The sequence below is a fragment of the Sorex fumeus genome, unplaced genomic scaffold (assembly GCF_029834395.1).
Source record: "Sorex fumeus unplaced genomic scaffold, SorFum_2.1 ptg000128l, whole genome shotgun sequence".
In the NCBI taxonomy this organism is placed as follows: Eukaryota; Metazoa; Chordata; class Mammalia; order Eulipotyphla; family Soricidae; genus Sorex; species Sorex fumeus.
In genome coordinates, this window is record NW_026606185.1 from 31,606,045 (window position 1) to 31,621,870 (window position 15,826).

At 42.4% G+C, this 15,826-nt stretch overlaps 1 protein-coding gene across 1 annotated transcript in view; it reads right to left on the bottom strand.

Annotated features, from left to right (window-relative positions):
• CDH2 (cadherin 2) overlaps positions 1-6,264 on the bottom strand; it is a 237,457-nt gene extending 231,193 nt beyond the window's left edge. Inside the window, exon 1 of the mRNA XM_056138030.1 lies at positions 6,095-6,264. Within this exon, the coding sequence (XP_055994005.1) occupies positions 6,095-6,154 (60 nt within the window). The 5' untranslated portion in view covers positions 6,155-6,264. The remainder of the gene's footprint in view (positions 1-6,094) is intronic.
• Between the last annotated feature and the right edge of the window lie 9,562 nt (positions 6,265-15,826).

Here is a 15,826-nt window from a genome sequence, read left to right on the forward strand (position 1 = left end):
TGTGCATTGCCGGGTGTGACCCAAAAAGCAAAATAAATAAATAAATAAATAGAAAAAAAAGAAAGATTAAGAATTATTTAGCACTGGGGCCAGGAGAAATATATAGGAGTTACAGAATATGCTTATTCACATGTGGCCCTCCAATGTCTTCTGAACTTCACTTGCCCTTGCTCATCACACCGCCCCCACCACCAAAAAAATAGAAAGGAAAAGAATAAGAATTAAGTATCATTAGAGAATGAATAACCCAAATTTTCCTTTTAAAACTTGTATAGGGCATGGGGGGCGGAGGGCGCCCATGTAGTACATTAAGGATGGTGGGGCTTGCCTTGGAAACAATTCACCAAGGTCTAATTTGCGGTACTGCATACGGTATCCCTGGGCACCTCCAGGAATGATCCCTTAGTACAGAGCCAGGAATAAGCCCTGAACACTGCTGGATATATCCCACAAAACCAAAGTAAACAGAAATAAAATAAATAAAAAAATTTTAAAAAATTGGTCATAACAAACATTCTAATCAAAATCTAAATTCTTCAAGGAAGGTCCTTATTTAGCTCCTAAATTCATTACTTAGCTCCTGAATGTGCTGACTTATGATTAATATTTTTCTTTTAAAAAAGTTATTGGGCTGGAGCGATAGCACAGCAGTAGGGCATTTGCCTTACAAGCGGCCAACATGACCGACCCGAGTTCGATTCCTCCACCCCTCTCCGAGAGCCAGGCAAGCTACCGAGAGTATCTTGCCCGCACGGCAGAACCTGGCAAGCTACCCGTGATGTATCCGATATGCCAAACACAGTAACAACAAGTCTCTTGATGGAGACGTTACTGGGCCCGCTCGAGCAAATCGATGAACAACGGGAGGACCGTGACACAAAAAGTTATTAAAGCATGGCAATTTATTAATTTATTCTAGTGAATTTTAGACATAAAGTGCCCCCGCATCAATGCCACCACCAAGGTCTTCTTCCTGCCAACAGTTTCCCAGGTTCCTGACCATGCGCCACACTATTCCCAGATTACGACCTTGGCAGGCACATTTTTAAGTTTGAGTGTTGAAGTCTGGATCTCATTTTCAGTGCTGATGACTGAAGTTCAGATACTCAGCTACCACTCCGTTACACCACCCATGTACTTTGGTCCCCTTGATTTCTGCTTCCCATTCCTTCCATCTATCTCTCCCCTCCCTGCTCCCCCCCCCCCCCCCGCCACTGTTATTTCTTTCCAGGTAGGTCACTTGCCTTGCACACAGTCGACCTAGGTTTAATCCCGGGTATCTCATAGGATCTCCCAAGCCCTGCCAGGAATGATTTCTGCATGAAGAACCAGGAGTAAGTTCATAGCACAGCTTGATGTGGCCCCAAACAAACAAACAAAAATATTATTTGAAAAAGTCATCATTACGTAGAAGATAAAGCTCTTAGGAAAACATGTATCAATATAACCCCCTTCCTTGGCATGAATAGGGTTGTGTAATTAAAACGTATCTACATTTAGTTAAATATACAAAGACCAGCATCTGCTCAAATTAACTGATATAATTTGAGGAAAACCTTGAACAAAATCAGTTTTCAGTAGGAAAAAAAAAGTAAGTCATCATGATTTGTTGCTACAAATTATGCTTTAATTTACAATTATGGATCCAACTGGAAAATGCTTGGGTTCTAAGAGATACATACTAATCACAGATATAAAATATCCAAATGACAAATATTTCATATCTTTCAAGTAGTTGATAAAAATTCACTTAAAGTCTGTGTAGTGCTTATATTTGATGTCTTTTGCATTTGAGCCAAAAGAACAAATTTAAATAATGTTAATGGGTAAAATGTAAAATACATATACAAACATTTTTAAAGAGCTCAAACAGTTCTTTCAAAATAAGTCTTCTTTGTATTGGATGTGAGAGGCCCAGGATTTGATCCTGGAACCTCAAGGGAAAAAAGAAAGAAAGAAAAAAATTACTCTCCTAACTTCAAAAATTAAAACAGAATGGGGTTGTAAGTTACTCATGCTCTTTTTTAAAAGGCATTTTAAAGCAAGATTAACTGTTGCTTTAAATCTTGACACTTCCAGATTAATAACCCTAAAGTTTAATGAGGCACAGCAGATTTCAGAATTAAAGATTTTTAATGAGAAAGGAAATTAAGGACGGTTTGGTGCAATATACTGTCACCAAAATAATTTGTTTCAGGAAGACCGTCATATCTATATGTAGACAATATGAACTCTCTAAAATGAATTTCCTCTTAAAAATCCCAGTGTAAATCTTTAGAAAAAAAATCAAGGGAGTTCTTGGCAACACTATGAAAGTAAAAAAGTATACATAGATGCAAATTCTAAAAACTGTATACATACATGTGTATATATATGTATGTATACACAAATACATGAATTTCTACAAAACTGACCAAAATATATTAAGATACAAATTATTCTTTCAAATTTTACTTGTAGATTCGCAATGCATCATTAACTAGTAATGACCACGTCACAAGGTGAGGAAGAACATGTGCTTATGTCCGAAGAGTTGAATAACTGTGTTCAACAGCAGCTAGTTCACTTATTTCCCCTGATAAGAATATCTTTCAGTTACATACACTAATAATAGAAACATATCTTATGCCCAAACTATAATCATACTTGACAGTCCACAGTGTTTCTTGTATGTATGTCTCAAGTGTTGGATATTAAATGCTTACAGCAAACAGGTAAAAATCCACACATGGCTTAAAAATCTTTTTCACAGGTCCTCATTCAGGGTTGCAAATAGAACCTATATAAGAAAACTAATTCAATACTCATATCACTTAAGATGATATCCTTTGTGTTTTATAACCCAAATAAATATCTTTATTCTGAACAATGGAGCCATGCAATTAAAATATGAACTGGAAAAACAAAACAACTTTCTAAGTATCATGGACAATAAAAATAAAATGTTAATTCCTTCTGGTAAATCAATTTAAGGATTTGAAAGTCAATTGTATAATTTAAAAGGAAAGCTTGACATAACTATGATTTCCCTTATCACTGAAGACTACTGTTCAAATTCTGCTTTATTTTAATATAAAGAATTCTAATGCCTTAAATTAAAATGAGAAAGAGAAAATATTGAAGCCAAATAGTAAAAGATCTAAATATTTACTAGTTAGATAAATCTAGCCAGCAAAATAATTAAACTAATACACAATCTCTTGAAGAAGAATGAAACATTCAAAATAAACAAGAAATACTTCAGTTAAAATGAAAGACAATGGGTCCTTCTGAATATTCAATTACTGTTATTCAACTGATATGAAAAAAATAAGGTTGCTCTGGCCACAAGTAGCCTACACATTATCTTTTCTTAAATTCTTGGCTCCCTAGTCTGGCATGAAGGGAAAATAACCTAGACTTTTAATAGCAGATGACTACAGAAGGGCCATTTTCACCTTGCAGATAGATCTTGGTTATTCTGGTACTTAAAGCAGACCATTAACACAAAGTCATGTCTAATCTCAGTTGTACAATCCATATGGTGCTCTTAACTCTTAAAGCTCTGTTGTCTAAACTACTCTGCTTCCACTCCTAATGACCTTGCAAATCATTCAATGTTACTGCTTAACTTGCACCCCTGAATTACAGACTGCCCAATAACTTGATGACAAAGTTTCTCCCCATTCAAAGAAGGCTTACAATCATCAGCATAGCATCAGTCTAAAAGAAACAGAGAGAACATACAATGGAAAAATAAACTTATCTGATATCTACAAATGACATTTTTGAATACTGGAATTAAAAATGCTCTACAAAACCCACAGCTAAGGCAGACAACTTTGAAGAGAAAAAAACCGCGGCAGTGGTCCCACAGTGAGTCACGCCGTACCAAAGACCCCACAAATGTCTTCTCTTGTCCTAACTTCACTGCAGGATATATTCAGTAAAAACTTAGTTTCAGATTAAAAAGTTAGTGAGCATGCCATCTGCTACTGGATTCATTCTAAGGATTTTTTTTATAAATTACTTTTAAGTATTTCAGACAGCTCGATAATATCCCTCCAAAAACGTTTTTTTTAAAGTTTTTAAAAATACAGCATCTCCTTTGTCTAAAAAAAAAAAAAAAGCAAATAGCTCATCTATAGTCCACCCTGCCTTCCCCTTAACTTTAAACACTTGAAAGTAGTGGTTTATTCCTTCTTCCACTTCGGCCTAATCTCTTTACTAAAACCTTTTTTTCCTCCCAAAGAAGAAACAATAAATGAAGTGATGGGAGGTGAAAGAATGAGGAGTGAGGCTCCAAGAATAAAGGGAGGTTTTATAACAGGAGGTACTTTTGTTAGCGAGTGACTGGCAGGTCTCCTCCCCCAAGGTAGGATAAATTCCATCCGCTCCCCCCACCGCACTGGCCAAAAAATGTCCAGTCTAGTAGTTCGGAAAACCCAGAGTCGGGTCAGAGCAGATGGGGGCGCCTTGGAGAGTGGGGGAAGGGGAGAGCTCAAGACCAGCAGGAGACCAAAGAACAAAAGGAGAAACCTAAGAAAGGAGAAAGGCTCGCCGGGCCCCGAGAGACTCCCGAGTCGGGGGATGGGGGGCGGGGAAGAGAGCAAAGTGGGGGAGCAAGACCCAGGGGAGCAGAGGCCGCCGCGGGCCCGGGCCAGCGAGCCGCGCACCATGGACAGGGCTCGGCGCGGCCCACACCCCTCTAGGGGGAGGCGGGAGGAAGCGCTGGAGACTGCGGGCGCCCAGCCGGTCCCGTCCCCGGGGCCCGCCTGGCCCTGACCCACGACGTCCAGACCCAGGGGGCGATCTGCACCGTCTGTCGCTCGGCTGGCCGCTCCTGGCCCTGTGACACTTCGGAGTCTGGCCGCGCCCGTACTTTTCAGAGCTGCCACCCAGCCGCCCCCCTCCCCACCCCTCCACCCCCGCCAGCCTGGTGGTGCGCTGCCCAGGAGCACATTTCCCGGGAGACCCTGCCCCGCAGACACACCCCTCTCCCCGAGCAGCTCTGGGACCCGACTGCAAAGCAGGGGAGTCTCTGAGCAACACCCCCCTCCTCCGCGCCCCCCGCAACCCTAGTCCCTGCCGGAGAGACGGGGGTCGTAGCAGCACGCGGGCTCGCGTTTGCAGACTCGGCTAACGGGTCAGGAGGGGCCTCGGGTCGGACGCTGCGGGAAAGTTGGGCGGCAGATCGGGCTGGGGACCCTCGGTGCCAAGGAGAACGGGAGCCCGACCGAGAGCTGCCCGGAGCAGGTGCGCGGGGCCGCGGCGGGGCCGGAGAGCGGGGATTCAGCGACCGCTGGCGGGCGCGCTCCCCCGGGCGTGAAAAGTGCGGGAGCCTCTAGGCGAAGGCTCCCACGGGACCCTTCATCACGCAGGGCCGAGGGAGCGGGACAGACCGAGAGAAATGATGACCGAGGAATGAAACTTCTCCCCGCCCGGTGGGAGAAGGAGAGGCGCGGGGCGAGGAGGCAGGGCGCAGAGGTCCAGGCTGGCATGGACTCTGGGATAGGGAGACCGTTTTCGTCCCAGGTGGGAGCAGCACCGAAAAGGATGTGGGTAGAAGACCACGGAAAGAAGGCAACTCCGGGCTGGGATAAAGACAATAGGACAGCGGAGTCCTAGGGCACCCGGAGGCGCGCGGGTGCCAGGGTGGGGTGGGGTGGCGGCAAGTCCCGGTAACTAAGACACCAGAGTGAGAATTCCTACTGCAAACTCGCGACCCATTCTGCAGAAATAAACAAACCAACCAAATTGGAGAAAGTGCCCTGCGATGGGGCGAGAAGCTTCGGAAACTGCAGAATAGGGATGCATCCTGCCTCCCCACCAGCTGCCCGCCAGCAACCCCCCCACCACCACCCCCGTGAGCTCGCCCGGTCCGAGAGAGGGATAGAAGGGGACCCGGCGGTCGCCCCTCCGGGGTCGGCCCGGAGAGGCGCGGGAGCTGAGCCGGCTCCGGCAGCCGCGTGCCTGCGTAGCTCCGGGCCGCGCGGTGCGGCACCTCCCTTCCCGGGTGCGCAGCCCGGCCCCGCAGCGGCGCGGGGAACAAAGGGACCCGGCGCCGCCCGCCCCACCCCGCCCGCCCGCCGTGCCCCGGACCCCGCCGCCTTACCTGGAGCAGGGCCGCCAGCAGCGGCAGCAGGGTCCGCGGCGCTCCCGCTATCCGGCACATGGAGGCGGAGAGGGGCCGAGCGAGCAGCCGGAGGCGGCGACGGCGGCGGCAGCGGCAGCACCAACAGCGGCGCGGACGCGGCTCCCGGCAGTTTCCACCCCCTTCTCTCCTCCTCCTCCTCCTCCTCCTCCTCCTCCCCCTCCTCCTCCTCCTCCTCCTCCTCCTCCCCACCCCACCCCCCGGCTCCGCGGCCCTGCGCGCCCCGCCAATGGAGAGCGAGCTGATGACAAATAGCGGGCCGCCCGGGCCGCGGGACTCGCACGGCGAGCAATGAGACAGACCGGGGGATCAAGGGGCTGCGGGGGACCGGGATGGGGGGGTGGGACTGGCGTGCGTGTGGGAACGCCTGTGTGCCTGTGTGTCTGCGCGCGGGTGTGCGAGAGAGAGAGAGAGAGAGAGAGAGAGAGAGAGAGAGAGAGAGAGAGAGAGAGAGAGAGAGAGCGCGAGAGAGCGAGAGAGAGCGCGAGAGAGCGCGAGCGAGCTACAGCGAGCGGACAGAGAGAGCGAGCAGGCGGCCGCGGCGGCAGCGCAGGCGGCCGTGCCCCAGCCCGAAGCGCAGCGGAAGCCGGGAGGGATGCGGGCGGCGGGGCCCTCGGCTGCCGGAGGATGCGGAGGTGGAAGTGGAGCGGATGGCGCTCCCCGGGACCTCCGCCACGCGAGCTTTTTGATCTGGCGGCTCTGGCCGCCCCCGGGCGCCCTAAAGCAGGGCTGCACCGTCTGACCCGGACGCTCGGGCCGCGCGCGGCGGCGAGGGTGCTCCGAGCCGTACGCACTGCGCCCCACAAAGGGCAGTGTGGTCCCGCCGCCCGCGCCTCCGTTGCGTGGTGCCGGGAGGGGGAAGGGGGGAGGGGGAGAGAGCTGCGGGCGGTTGCTCCGCTCCCCTTTCCGGTCCCCTGGCTAGTTAGAGAGATTGTTCCCGGCCCGGGCTGCGTGGAGGTGAGGCCAGGGGCCAACCGGGCCCCTCCGCCGCGGCTCGGTCCCTGCGCGCCGGCACCCACCCGCTGCGGTCGCCCCGCGCCGCTCACCCGCGCGCGCGCCGCCCCCGCCCCCCGCCGCCGCCGCCGCCGCTGCCGCCGCCGCCGCCGCCGCCGCCGCGCAGCCCGCACGCGCTGCCCGCTCCGCGCGGCCGGCTCTCCCCGCCGCTCCCCTCCCGCGGCCGCCGGCCGCCTCCGAGCCCCGTTCCAGCCGCGGCCAATCGGAGGCCACCGAGCTGCGGCGGGAGCCGGCGGGATCTGCGGCCGTCCCCCAACCCCCGCCCCGCCGCTGCACCCCATTTTGTGTGTGTGTGTGTGTCTATGTGTAGGTTGTTTTTTCTTTTCCCTTTTCTTTCTTTTTTTTTTTCCCCGCAGCCCGCGGGGGGCCGCCCGAGAGAAGTCTGGAGTGCGCGCAGCACAGCCCGGGCAGGTGGAGGGGCTGCGGGAAATAAAAGAAGTTGCGCAGTAACTTGATGGGTAGCAGGTTCATCCGTGGACCGCTAGGAGAGTCAGGTATTAGGAAATGGGAGAAACGTCCCCTTGATCTCCGAACGCCCGTTTTTTTTTCCCCCCCTTTGGCTTTTGCCATTCTTTCGAGATAGATTATCTTTCTTGGCAGGGGGCAGTCACGGCAAACTAAGGCGCGGGCTAAGCCCGTCCAGGCCATTGTTGTCTGGGGGGCGCTCCTCGGGAACCACCTGCGGTCCCCGGAGGGGGGTCCCCGCGCCTATTCCACCACTCCCGCCTTGCGGACCTGCGGCAACAGCCCAAGTTTCTGTGCTCACGTTGGGGGAGTTTGTTTCCAGCGTTTGAAAACTCGCCTTTCGCGTTTCTGCGCCTTGGTGGAACTGTCCACGATTTTAAAATAAATAGTTGAGGGGATTTTTGACTTCTTCCCCCTGACAACACCTCCCCTAGCAACAACGGAGAGAGAAAAATAAATTTAGGAGCGAGCCACGCAAAGACACAACTCACTATCAAAATAGGATTAACGAAATGATAATGATTAGCAATTTGATAGAGTTTGAACCAAGTGGGAGGGGGCTTCGCTTCTTCCGTTTAAGGCATGAATTTGGAACACAAAATGTGAGAGACTCTTAGGTTGGGGACACACGTTTGTGGAATGGAGGGGGGATGGGGAGCAATTAATTTTGGCGAGGCAACGCGTTTTTTCTCAGACCCTTTTTGCTGCTATTAGTTGTTGTTACTAGTGGAATATATTATATATGTATGTTTATATATATATATGCCTATATACCTACACATAAACACGTAATGGTTTTTATCGAAGAGGTACAGTGATTTGGAAATCGTCGAACTTCGTTGCAGCTTATGAACATTACTCTTTTGCTTTGGATATCAGAAGCATTAAAATTATTTGAATTTTAATTTCAGGGTACTGATCCTCTAAGAACTTGACGAATCTAAAAATCAAGTACTAATTTCTTTGACATAAGTTGTAGCTTTTAATAATGTACTATTACTGGCTAGGCTTTTAAATTTTTAATATTCACAAGGAAACTTATTCAATTTTAATTAAAACAATATTGTAGGCCATTTTAAAAGGAAATTTAAAAACATTTTTCCTAGATATTTTCTTTTCAGAAGAATTAGGATATATTAACTAAATTTAAATGACAAAAGTGTTGATTCTTTTACTCTCCTTTTTCCCCCTATATAACTCACATTATTACTTGTTGACCTGAAATTTCTCCTTGAAAGATGATATTTATATATTCCAGTTCCAACGAGTCATACATAATATACTATATAAATATGTGGATATCATTTCTTTAAGTACAAAGCAGAATTTATAAATCTCTTCACCATGCCTAAGAACTAAGTTATGATCCTATATCTTAGTTATATCTCAAGATTCCCACCAATTAGAAATTGTTTATTTTTTTCCCATATTGGTTATCTTGAGGTAGAATCAATTTCAGCTTGTACAATTCTTTTCCTTGTTAAATATTATTCGCTTGCCACTTGATACATTATCTTATGGTTTCAGAATCTACTCTGACAAGCCTGTCAGTTGATGAATTATTTGATTCCAGTATTATTTTCTTCATCATATTGGTATACAATCACAACTTTTTTTTTTAGTCCATTGTGAGGGCCTCTTACTCTTTAGAGACTGTAAATTGTTTTGCAATCATGCTCAATTTTTATCATATCAGATAATCAACAAATTTTGCTAATAGCCTTTGATTAGAGGACAAATCCAACATGACTGGCAAGCCCAAGCATGACTGGAGACTTGGTGCATCCATTTGATATTAGTAAAGGTAAAATCTAGCATTGACTTTGGCACCCAATACTGCTTTACCTCCACTGCACCATACTACAGATAATATAATGGGACTATTTATCCTCTGAACAAGCGCTCACCATTTTTCATATTTTCAGCCCCATTTCCAAAGCTCACCAAGTCTGAACTCTAACCTTCCATCAATTTACATAGCTTCTAACTGCAGGTGACTTGATAGGAACACTTTCAAGGACAACATTGGAGGGCCTGTAAGACAAAAAAGAACAATAATGCTAGGAACAACAACTACAAAGTTCTCATACCTGTGAACTGTTGCTGCTTTACTTACAAGAGATCTGTGAATGAGTCTGTGTACCAAACATTGTGGACAGACTGCAGAGAGATCTACTGCAAACATTGCTACCAGACTGATTTTAGCTATCTTAAGGACTTTTATATTTAAAGTAAAATGGCTGTTTCATAGTGTGTTTTTTCAGGCAGAATATGTTAAGTGTACAAATGCATTGCACGAGTGTTTGTCTTTTTGAAACCAATGCTCAATTGTAATATTCTAGTCCACTGCCCGCCCCCGCAACTCCCAGTTGGTGAGGCACATGCAACACCAACTGCTCTAAGCAGGCTCCATACTTGTCTGTTTCTCTGACACACAACTGTCTCTAATTTCCCTATGATCAGTGAAGGTCCTCCTCCATCCTACCTGAACAATCCTTTACATTGCAAGATTGTTTCCAACAACTTTCTGTAGTGTATGGAAGCTAATTGACCTTCACTGGTTGATACTAATTTTTATGACATTGAGGGATGTTCAAGATAAAATCCAAAGGTGGTCTTTGAAGCCCTAGCATTATACAGAGAGGAACATGGATCTTAAATTGGTGAACAGTAAGGATAAACAACAGCTTCTACAAATTCTGGAAATCCAGAATGTATCACACTCTCAGTCTTATCTTGAATCTTTATATTATTCTAGAAGATGCCATTTAATATCAGAAAATACAAGTATGTGGAAAGAGAAGAATGTTTGAAAAAAGAAAATTACTGATCCTAGAAGTTTGCTTACCATTTCTCATTTATTTGATTCTTTAGTATATATGTGAAATTAGAAATATACTCTTCTTTCCACTGGACTTTGTTGTCAGCACCTTTCTGAGTTTGATCATTTCATTTTATTTAGTGTGATTTGACACTTAAAATTACTTATCTTAGATGCAACATGGCTGCTAAGCATAAGCTTGTCATCATCTTTTATTCATCCAGAGAAGTGGTGATCTGTTCCAATACCAGAGGGGAAAATGGCTTTTTATTTAAAATTTCACTCTTGTTTTGAATTATTCATATGTTTGTTTTTAGTATGTTTAAATTGCACTCAATACACTCATGGGAACTATAACTAAGTAACATAAAATATACATTTCAAGTTAGTGAGTACACTGTAGCACTGTCTTCTCGTTGTTCATCTATTTGCTCGAGAGGGCACCAGTAGAGTCTCCATTGTGAGACTTCTTGTTACTGTTTTTGGCATATAGAATATGCCACGGGGAGCTTGCCAGGCCTGCCATGTGGACGGGATTCTCTCGGTAGCTTTCCAGGCTCTCTGAGAGGGCGGAGGAATTGAACCCATGTTGGCCGCATGCAAGACAAATGCTCTACCCGCTGTGCTACTGCTCCAGCCCAATGAGTACATGAGTTATAAATTGGTCTGATGAAAGAGTTATAAATTGGTAAGATATAAACATTATTATTACAAGGAGCAGCAATATTACTACCACCAGGAAATTAACAATAACAATAATAAAATATAGCTTCTGTAACGTAGATGGGTATTATGGATTATGAATAGAATGTAACTGGACCTTGGTCTATTAATTTAAGTTTATAAACACTTTAAAGAGTTTTTCTTATCTCTAAGAAAAATTTCAGTTTTTCTTTAGAAAGTGTGATGTGAACATAGTAGAACATAGTAGAAGCTTATTATATTATTTTATATTTATTTAATCTTTATTGACATTGAGAATTTAGAGCAGTAACACCGGAATCTTAGTAAATGCTTCTCTCTTCTTCAATATTTAATCTGAACTTTTAAAAAAAATGCTTTTAATCAAAGTTTTATTTGGGAAGTTCAGATTTTGTAGAACAATACAAAATTCATAATGTAGAAACTACGGGCCATGTAAATAATCTACTGACTGACAAACATAATCATTTTTTGACTTTGCTTTAGAAACAATAAACCAATGAAGTGGCAGGCTCCTAAATTATATACAATAATGTGCTACATTTCTATTTGCAAACAACAAACTAGAAGAGAAATAAATCAAGAAAACAATCCCATTTGTAATTGCATCAAAAAGAATTAAGTAGCTAGGAATAAAACTTAACAAAATATCAAAACCTTTCACATTAAAAATGATAGATTACTGTTAAAAGAAATAGAAAACAGAGAAATGGAAAAGTATCCATGTCTATAGATTGGGACGTGAGCATAGTTAAAACAGTCATCCTACAGAAAAAAAAAAACACCTTAAGCAGATTCAGTGTAATCCTTATGAAAATTCCAAATGTGTTCTTCAAGGATATAGAGAAAACTTTACTAAAATTTGTATATAACTACAAAACTTCCCATACCACCAAAGTAATCCTGAGAAAAAGAAGATGAGAAGCACTGAGATACCTGCTTTTAAATTATATTGTAAAGCTATACTACTCAAAATAGTGCTGCATTAGAATAAAATAGATAATTAGATGGATAGTCTAGAATTGAGAAAGCCCCAAAAGTACAGCCTCAAGTATGTGGATTTATTACAAAGAAAGGAAGAGCATAAACTATAAGGGGAAAAAAGCTCTCTTCTATAAATTATGCTGGGAAACAATAACAATTTGGAAAAGAATAAAATTGATAGTAGCTCCTGAGCACTGCCTTTGTGATTCCTAAAACTTCCTTGAAAGTACAAAGACATATTAGACAGACCAGGCTTAGATAACCAATAGGAATATTAAAAAAAAAGGTTTATCCACTTATCAGGAATGTGCAAATAAAAACATTAAAGCAGAATAGTCAATATCAAATAATACAGAAAAGCTTCATATTCTATTAAACTAAATACCAATGTCCAATGACAAGTTTTTGGGTAAAAGTTGTGGTATATATGCATACAGTGAAAAACTGTGAAGCTGTAAGATAAGATGAAATAGTGCACTTTATTAAAATTTTGTTGCAACTGGAGGATATCATGTTAAGTGAAATAAGTCCAAGGATGGAAAAGGACAAATACCAGATGATCTCTCTCATATAAGCAAAGAAAGAAAAGCAACGTCAAACCCTTTGTCCTGGATTATAAAACTGAAATTTTCAGGAGGTGGGTGGTGACTGGAAGCAGGAGCATGGAGAGGTAAACTAAACTAGAAGTAGCATAATTTTATTAGTGGCATTTTGAAGACTTTGGTGGTAATGAAGTGGAGTACCCATACATTAAGACCATAAACATTTACCCTATTGTAAATATGTTACCATAACTACAAAAATAGTCACTAATAAAAATGGCCTAAGAAACAAATTTAAAAAGATATATGCACACCTATGTTGGGTGCTATTTATAATTGCTAAGATATGGAAACAAACCAAGTGCCCAATGATAGATGATTGGATAAGGAGGATGTGCAATATGTATGTTCTGAATACAATACTATTCCACCTTTTAGTAAAGATGAAATTTTGCCTTTTGTGACAACTTGGAAAGAACTGGAGGAAGATCCAAGCAAAATATGTCATAAAGAGAAAACATTGGATGATTTCTCATCCATGCTAAGGATATAAAGAAACAAGGCATGATTATAGGCAAGCCAATCTAAAATAAACGTTTGGTCTATGACTACAGAACTGAGACTACCAAATAGAGAGGATGAAAAAAAGATTGAAATGTAAAGGGAATCCAGTGATGGTGGTAGAACTGTATTTGCACTTGGGTCTTTAACATACATTTTGGTACGGTATGGTGTGGTTGCATACATTTTTAAGTAATGGGAAACTATCATAAAACTTACAGTTTAACATTTATTCCAGTGTTAATGAGATTAGAAGTAGTTTTTTCTTATATTTTTAAATTAAAAAAAGGTGATTTACATAATGTACAAAGCACCAATATAAGGATATGAACATATTCATAGGAAGCAATATTAACATTTTGACTTCTTATATAAGAACTAGTTCTTTGATAATAGTAAGACCAGGACTAAAGCTTATTTTTTTAGAACTGTTTCTCATAAAACTGAGTTATGTCATTTATCCGACCACTTTCTGACTGTGTGTTTCCAAAGTCCAGTCTTCATAGTTGATTTCACAAATTTTTCTTAAGACAGTTTTATCTGCGTTAGCATGTTGTATATTTATAATAAAGAAAACTCCGTTCTGCACTAGAGCAGGGGTGTTTATGGGCAACACATAAGATTACTTAAAAGTCTATTTGCATATATTCTATTTGTATATCTATTTCAAAAGATAGATAGTCTTTTAAAAAAAACTTATACTGAAACTTTGCTAATGTTTCATTATGCTAAACATTTGCCATCATTTATTTTTTGAAGCACAAAAATCTGTATTCTAGAAAGTTCTGAATTGCAATTGCCAATGGCTAAAGGATAGAACATTTAGTATTTAAACATATGTTGATTATGTTCTTTCCTGCATTGAAAATCAAGGACATGGGAAAAAGTATTTCTAGGGTTCAGAGGACTAGATATTTTTGCCCAGGTCATGGCTAATTGAATAATTTTGAACATGTTACCTAATTTCCTTACATATTTTTTTTTGGCTATAGAAAATACATTTGGATTCCTCATTAAAATTCAAAGAATGCCTAGCAAATAGTACCAGTAAAACCTATTATTCAGCAAGTTTTAGGCAAATACATGGAAACTTTAAGACTCTGGATTTAATTATCACAAAGAGGAATGATTGCTACCTAAAGTTAAATTACTTTTTATTTTATTTTATTGGTTTTTGGATTATAGTCAGCAATACTTGTTGCTTAGAAACTACTCCCAGCTTAATAGGTGTTGCTCTTGCAGTACTGGGGAAAACATGAGCAGCCAAGGAGAGAATCTAGGTCTTCTGCATGCAAAGCTTGTGCTCCGTCCTGTTGAGCGCTCTCCAGTCAGTAAGTTATATTTAAATGACATTGCACAACCAGCAAGTCACAAAGTGTTTGTTGGATCTTTCTCCTTTCCCCCCATTTATCCACAAAAACTTAAAATAACACGTATTTCCATTAGAAAGTCAACACATGATCATGCATATACATAGTTGAGATACTCATATTCTACTATTTGCACCAACATAATTCTTGATGATTTCTTATGTTGAAGGTGTCTCTGGGAAAGATTGTAGCTTGAGCTTTTCATTTAGACAATGGATGTCAAAATCAACAATAGCCCTATTTGTTACAGAATTCACAATGTATGTCTCTGTGATTGATTCTTTACATAGCTCATAAGAACTGAGTGATTTTCACAAATAAGCATTATATTTATGGGAGGTCTATTATTTTAAGTCACCCATGAAAGTGTTTTTCTCAAAATCATATTTGCAGGAGATAGGACAATTCTCATTTTTATCCTTGTTAAAAAAACAATAATAAACACACATTTGAATTCCAAAACTAAGTTATCCAAGCCATATGAAATTACTCTTTGAGGATGACGAGGGTCTTGTTTCTTGAATAGGAGAAGTACTGAAAGAGACTTGGTCATGAGGAGTAGGAAGGACTAGAGGATTAGAGACAAGGACAAAATGGCAAGAGTGAACATTAAGAAGGGAGTGACTAAAGCATTTGGCTTGTGCTACCTAATGAGAGAAAAAGATCATGATGTGGACAGAATGTGGACTATGTCTAAACTACATGATAAGGGCAGAGTCATAGCCTTAGTAACTGCTTAATAAATGCTTATTCAATTTCAGGAGTTAGTCATGTGCATCTCTCTCTGTCTTCTCTCTCTCTCTCTCTCTCTCTCTCTCTCTCTCTCTCTCACACACACACACACACACACACATACAAACACACAGAAAAGAAAACAGAAGTCAGGACATGGAATTTGGACAAGCGTGCAGGTGCAGTATAGCTAGCTCTTCAGCATACAGAACTAATAGGAAGGTCCACACAACAGAACAAACAATAGTCTATCAGAGTAGTCCATCAGTCCAGTCATCCCCCCAGATACCTGCCTCCACTACCGAATTTGTATATCCTTTGATAAAAGCTAGTCATCCTGGACAGTAAGTTTCACCTTAGGTACTTACCAGCGGTGGTATACACAGCTGTTTCTCAGTTCCCAAATTGTTACCTCAACAAAGATTTTAAAACCTATTTATACTTCAGAAATTTTCTTTTAAGTTATTTTTGTAAAGGTGAAAATGATGTAACATGGATATTT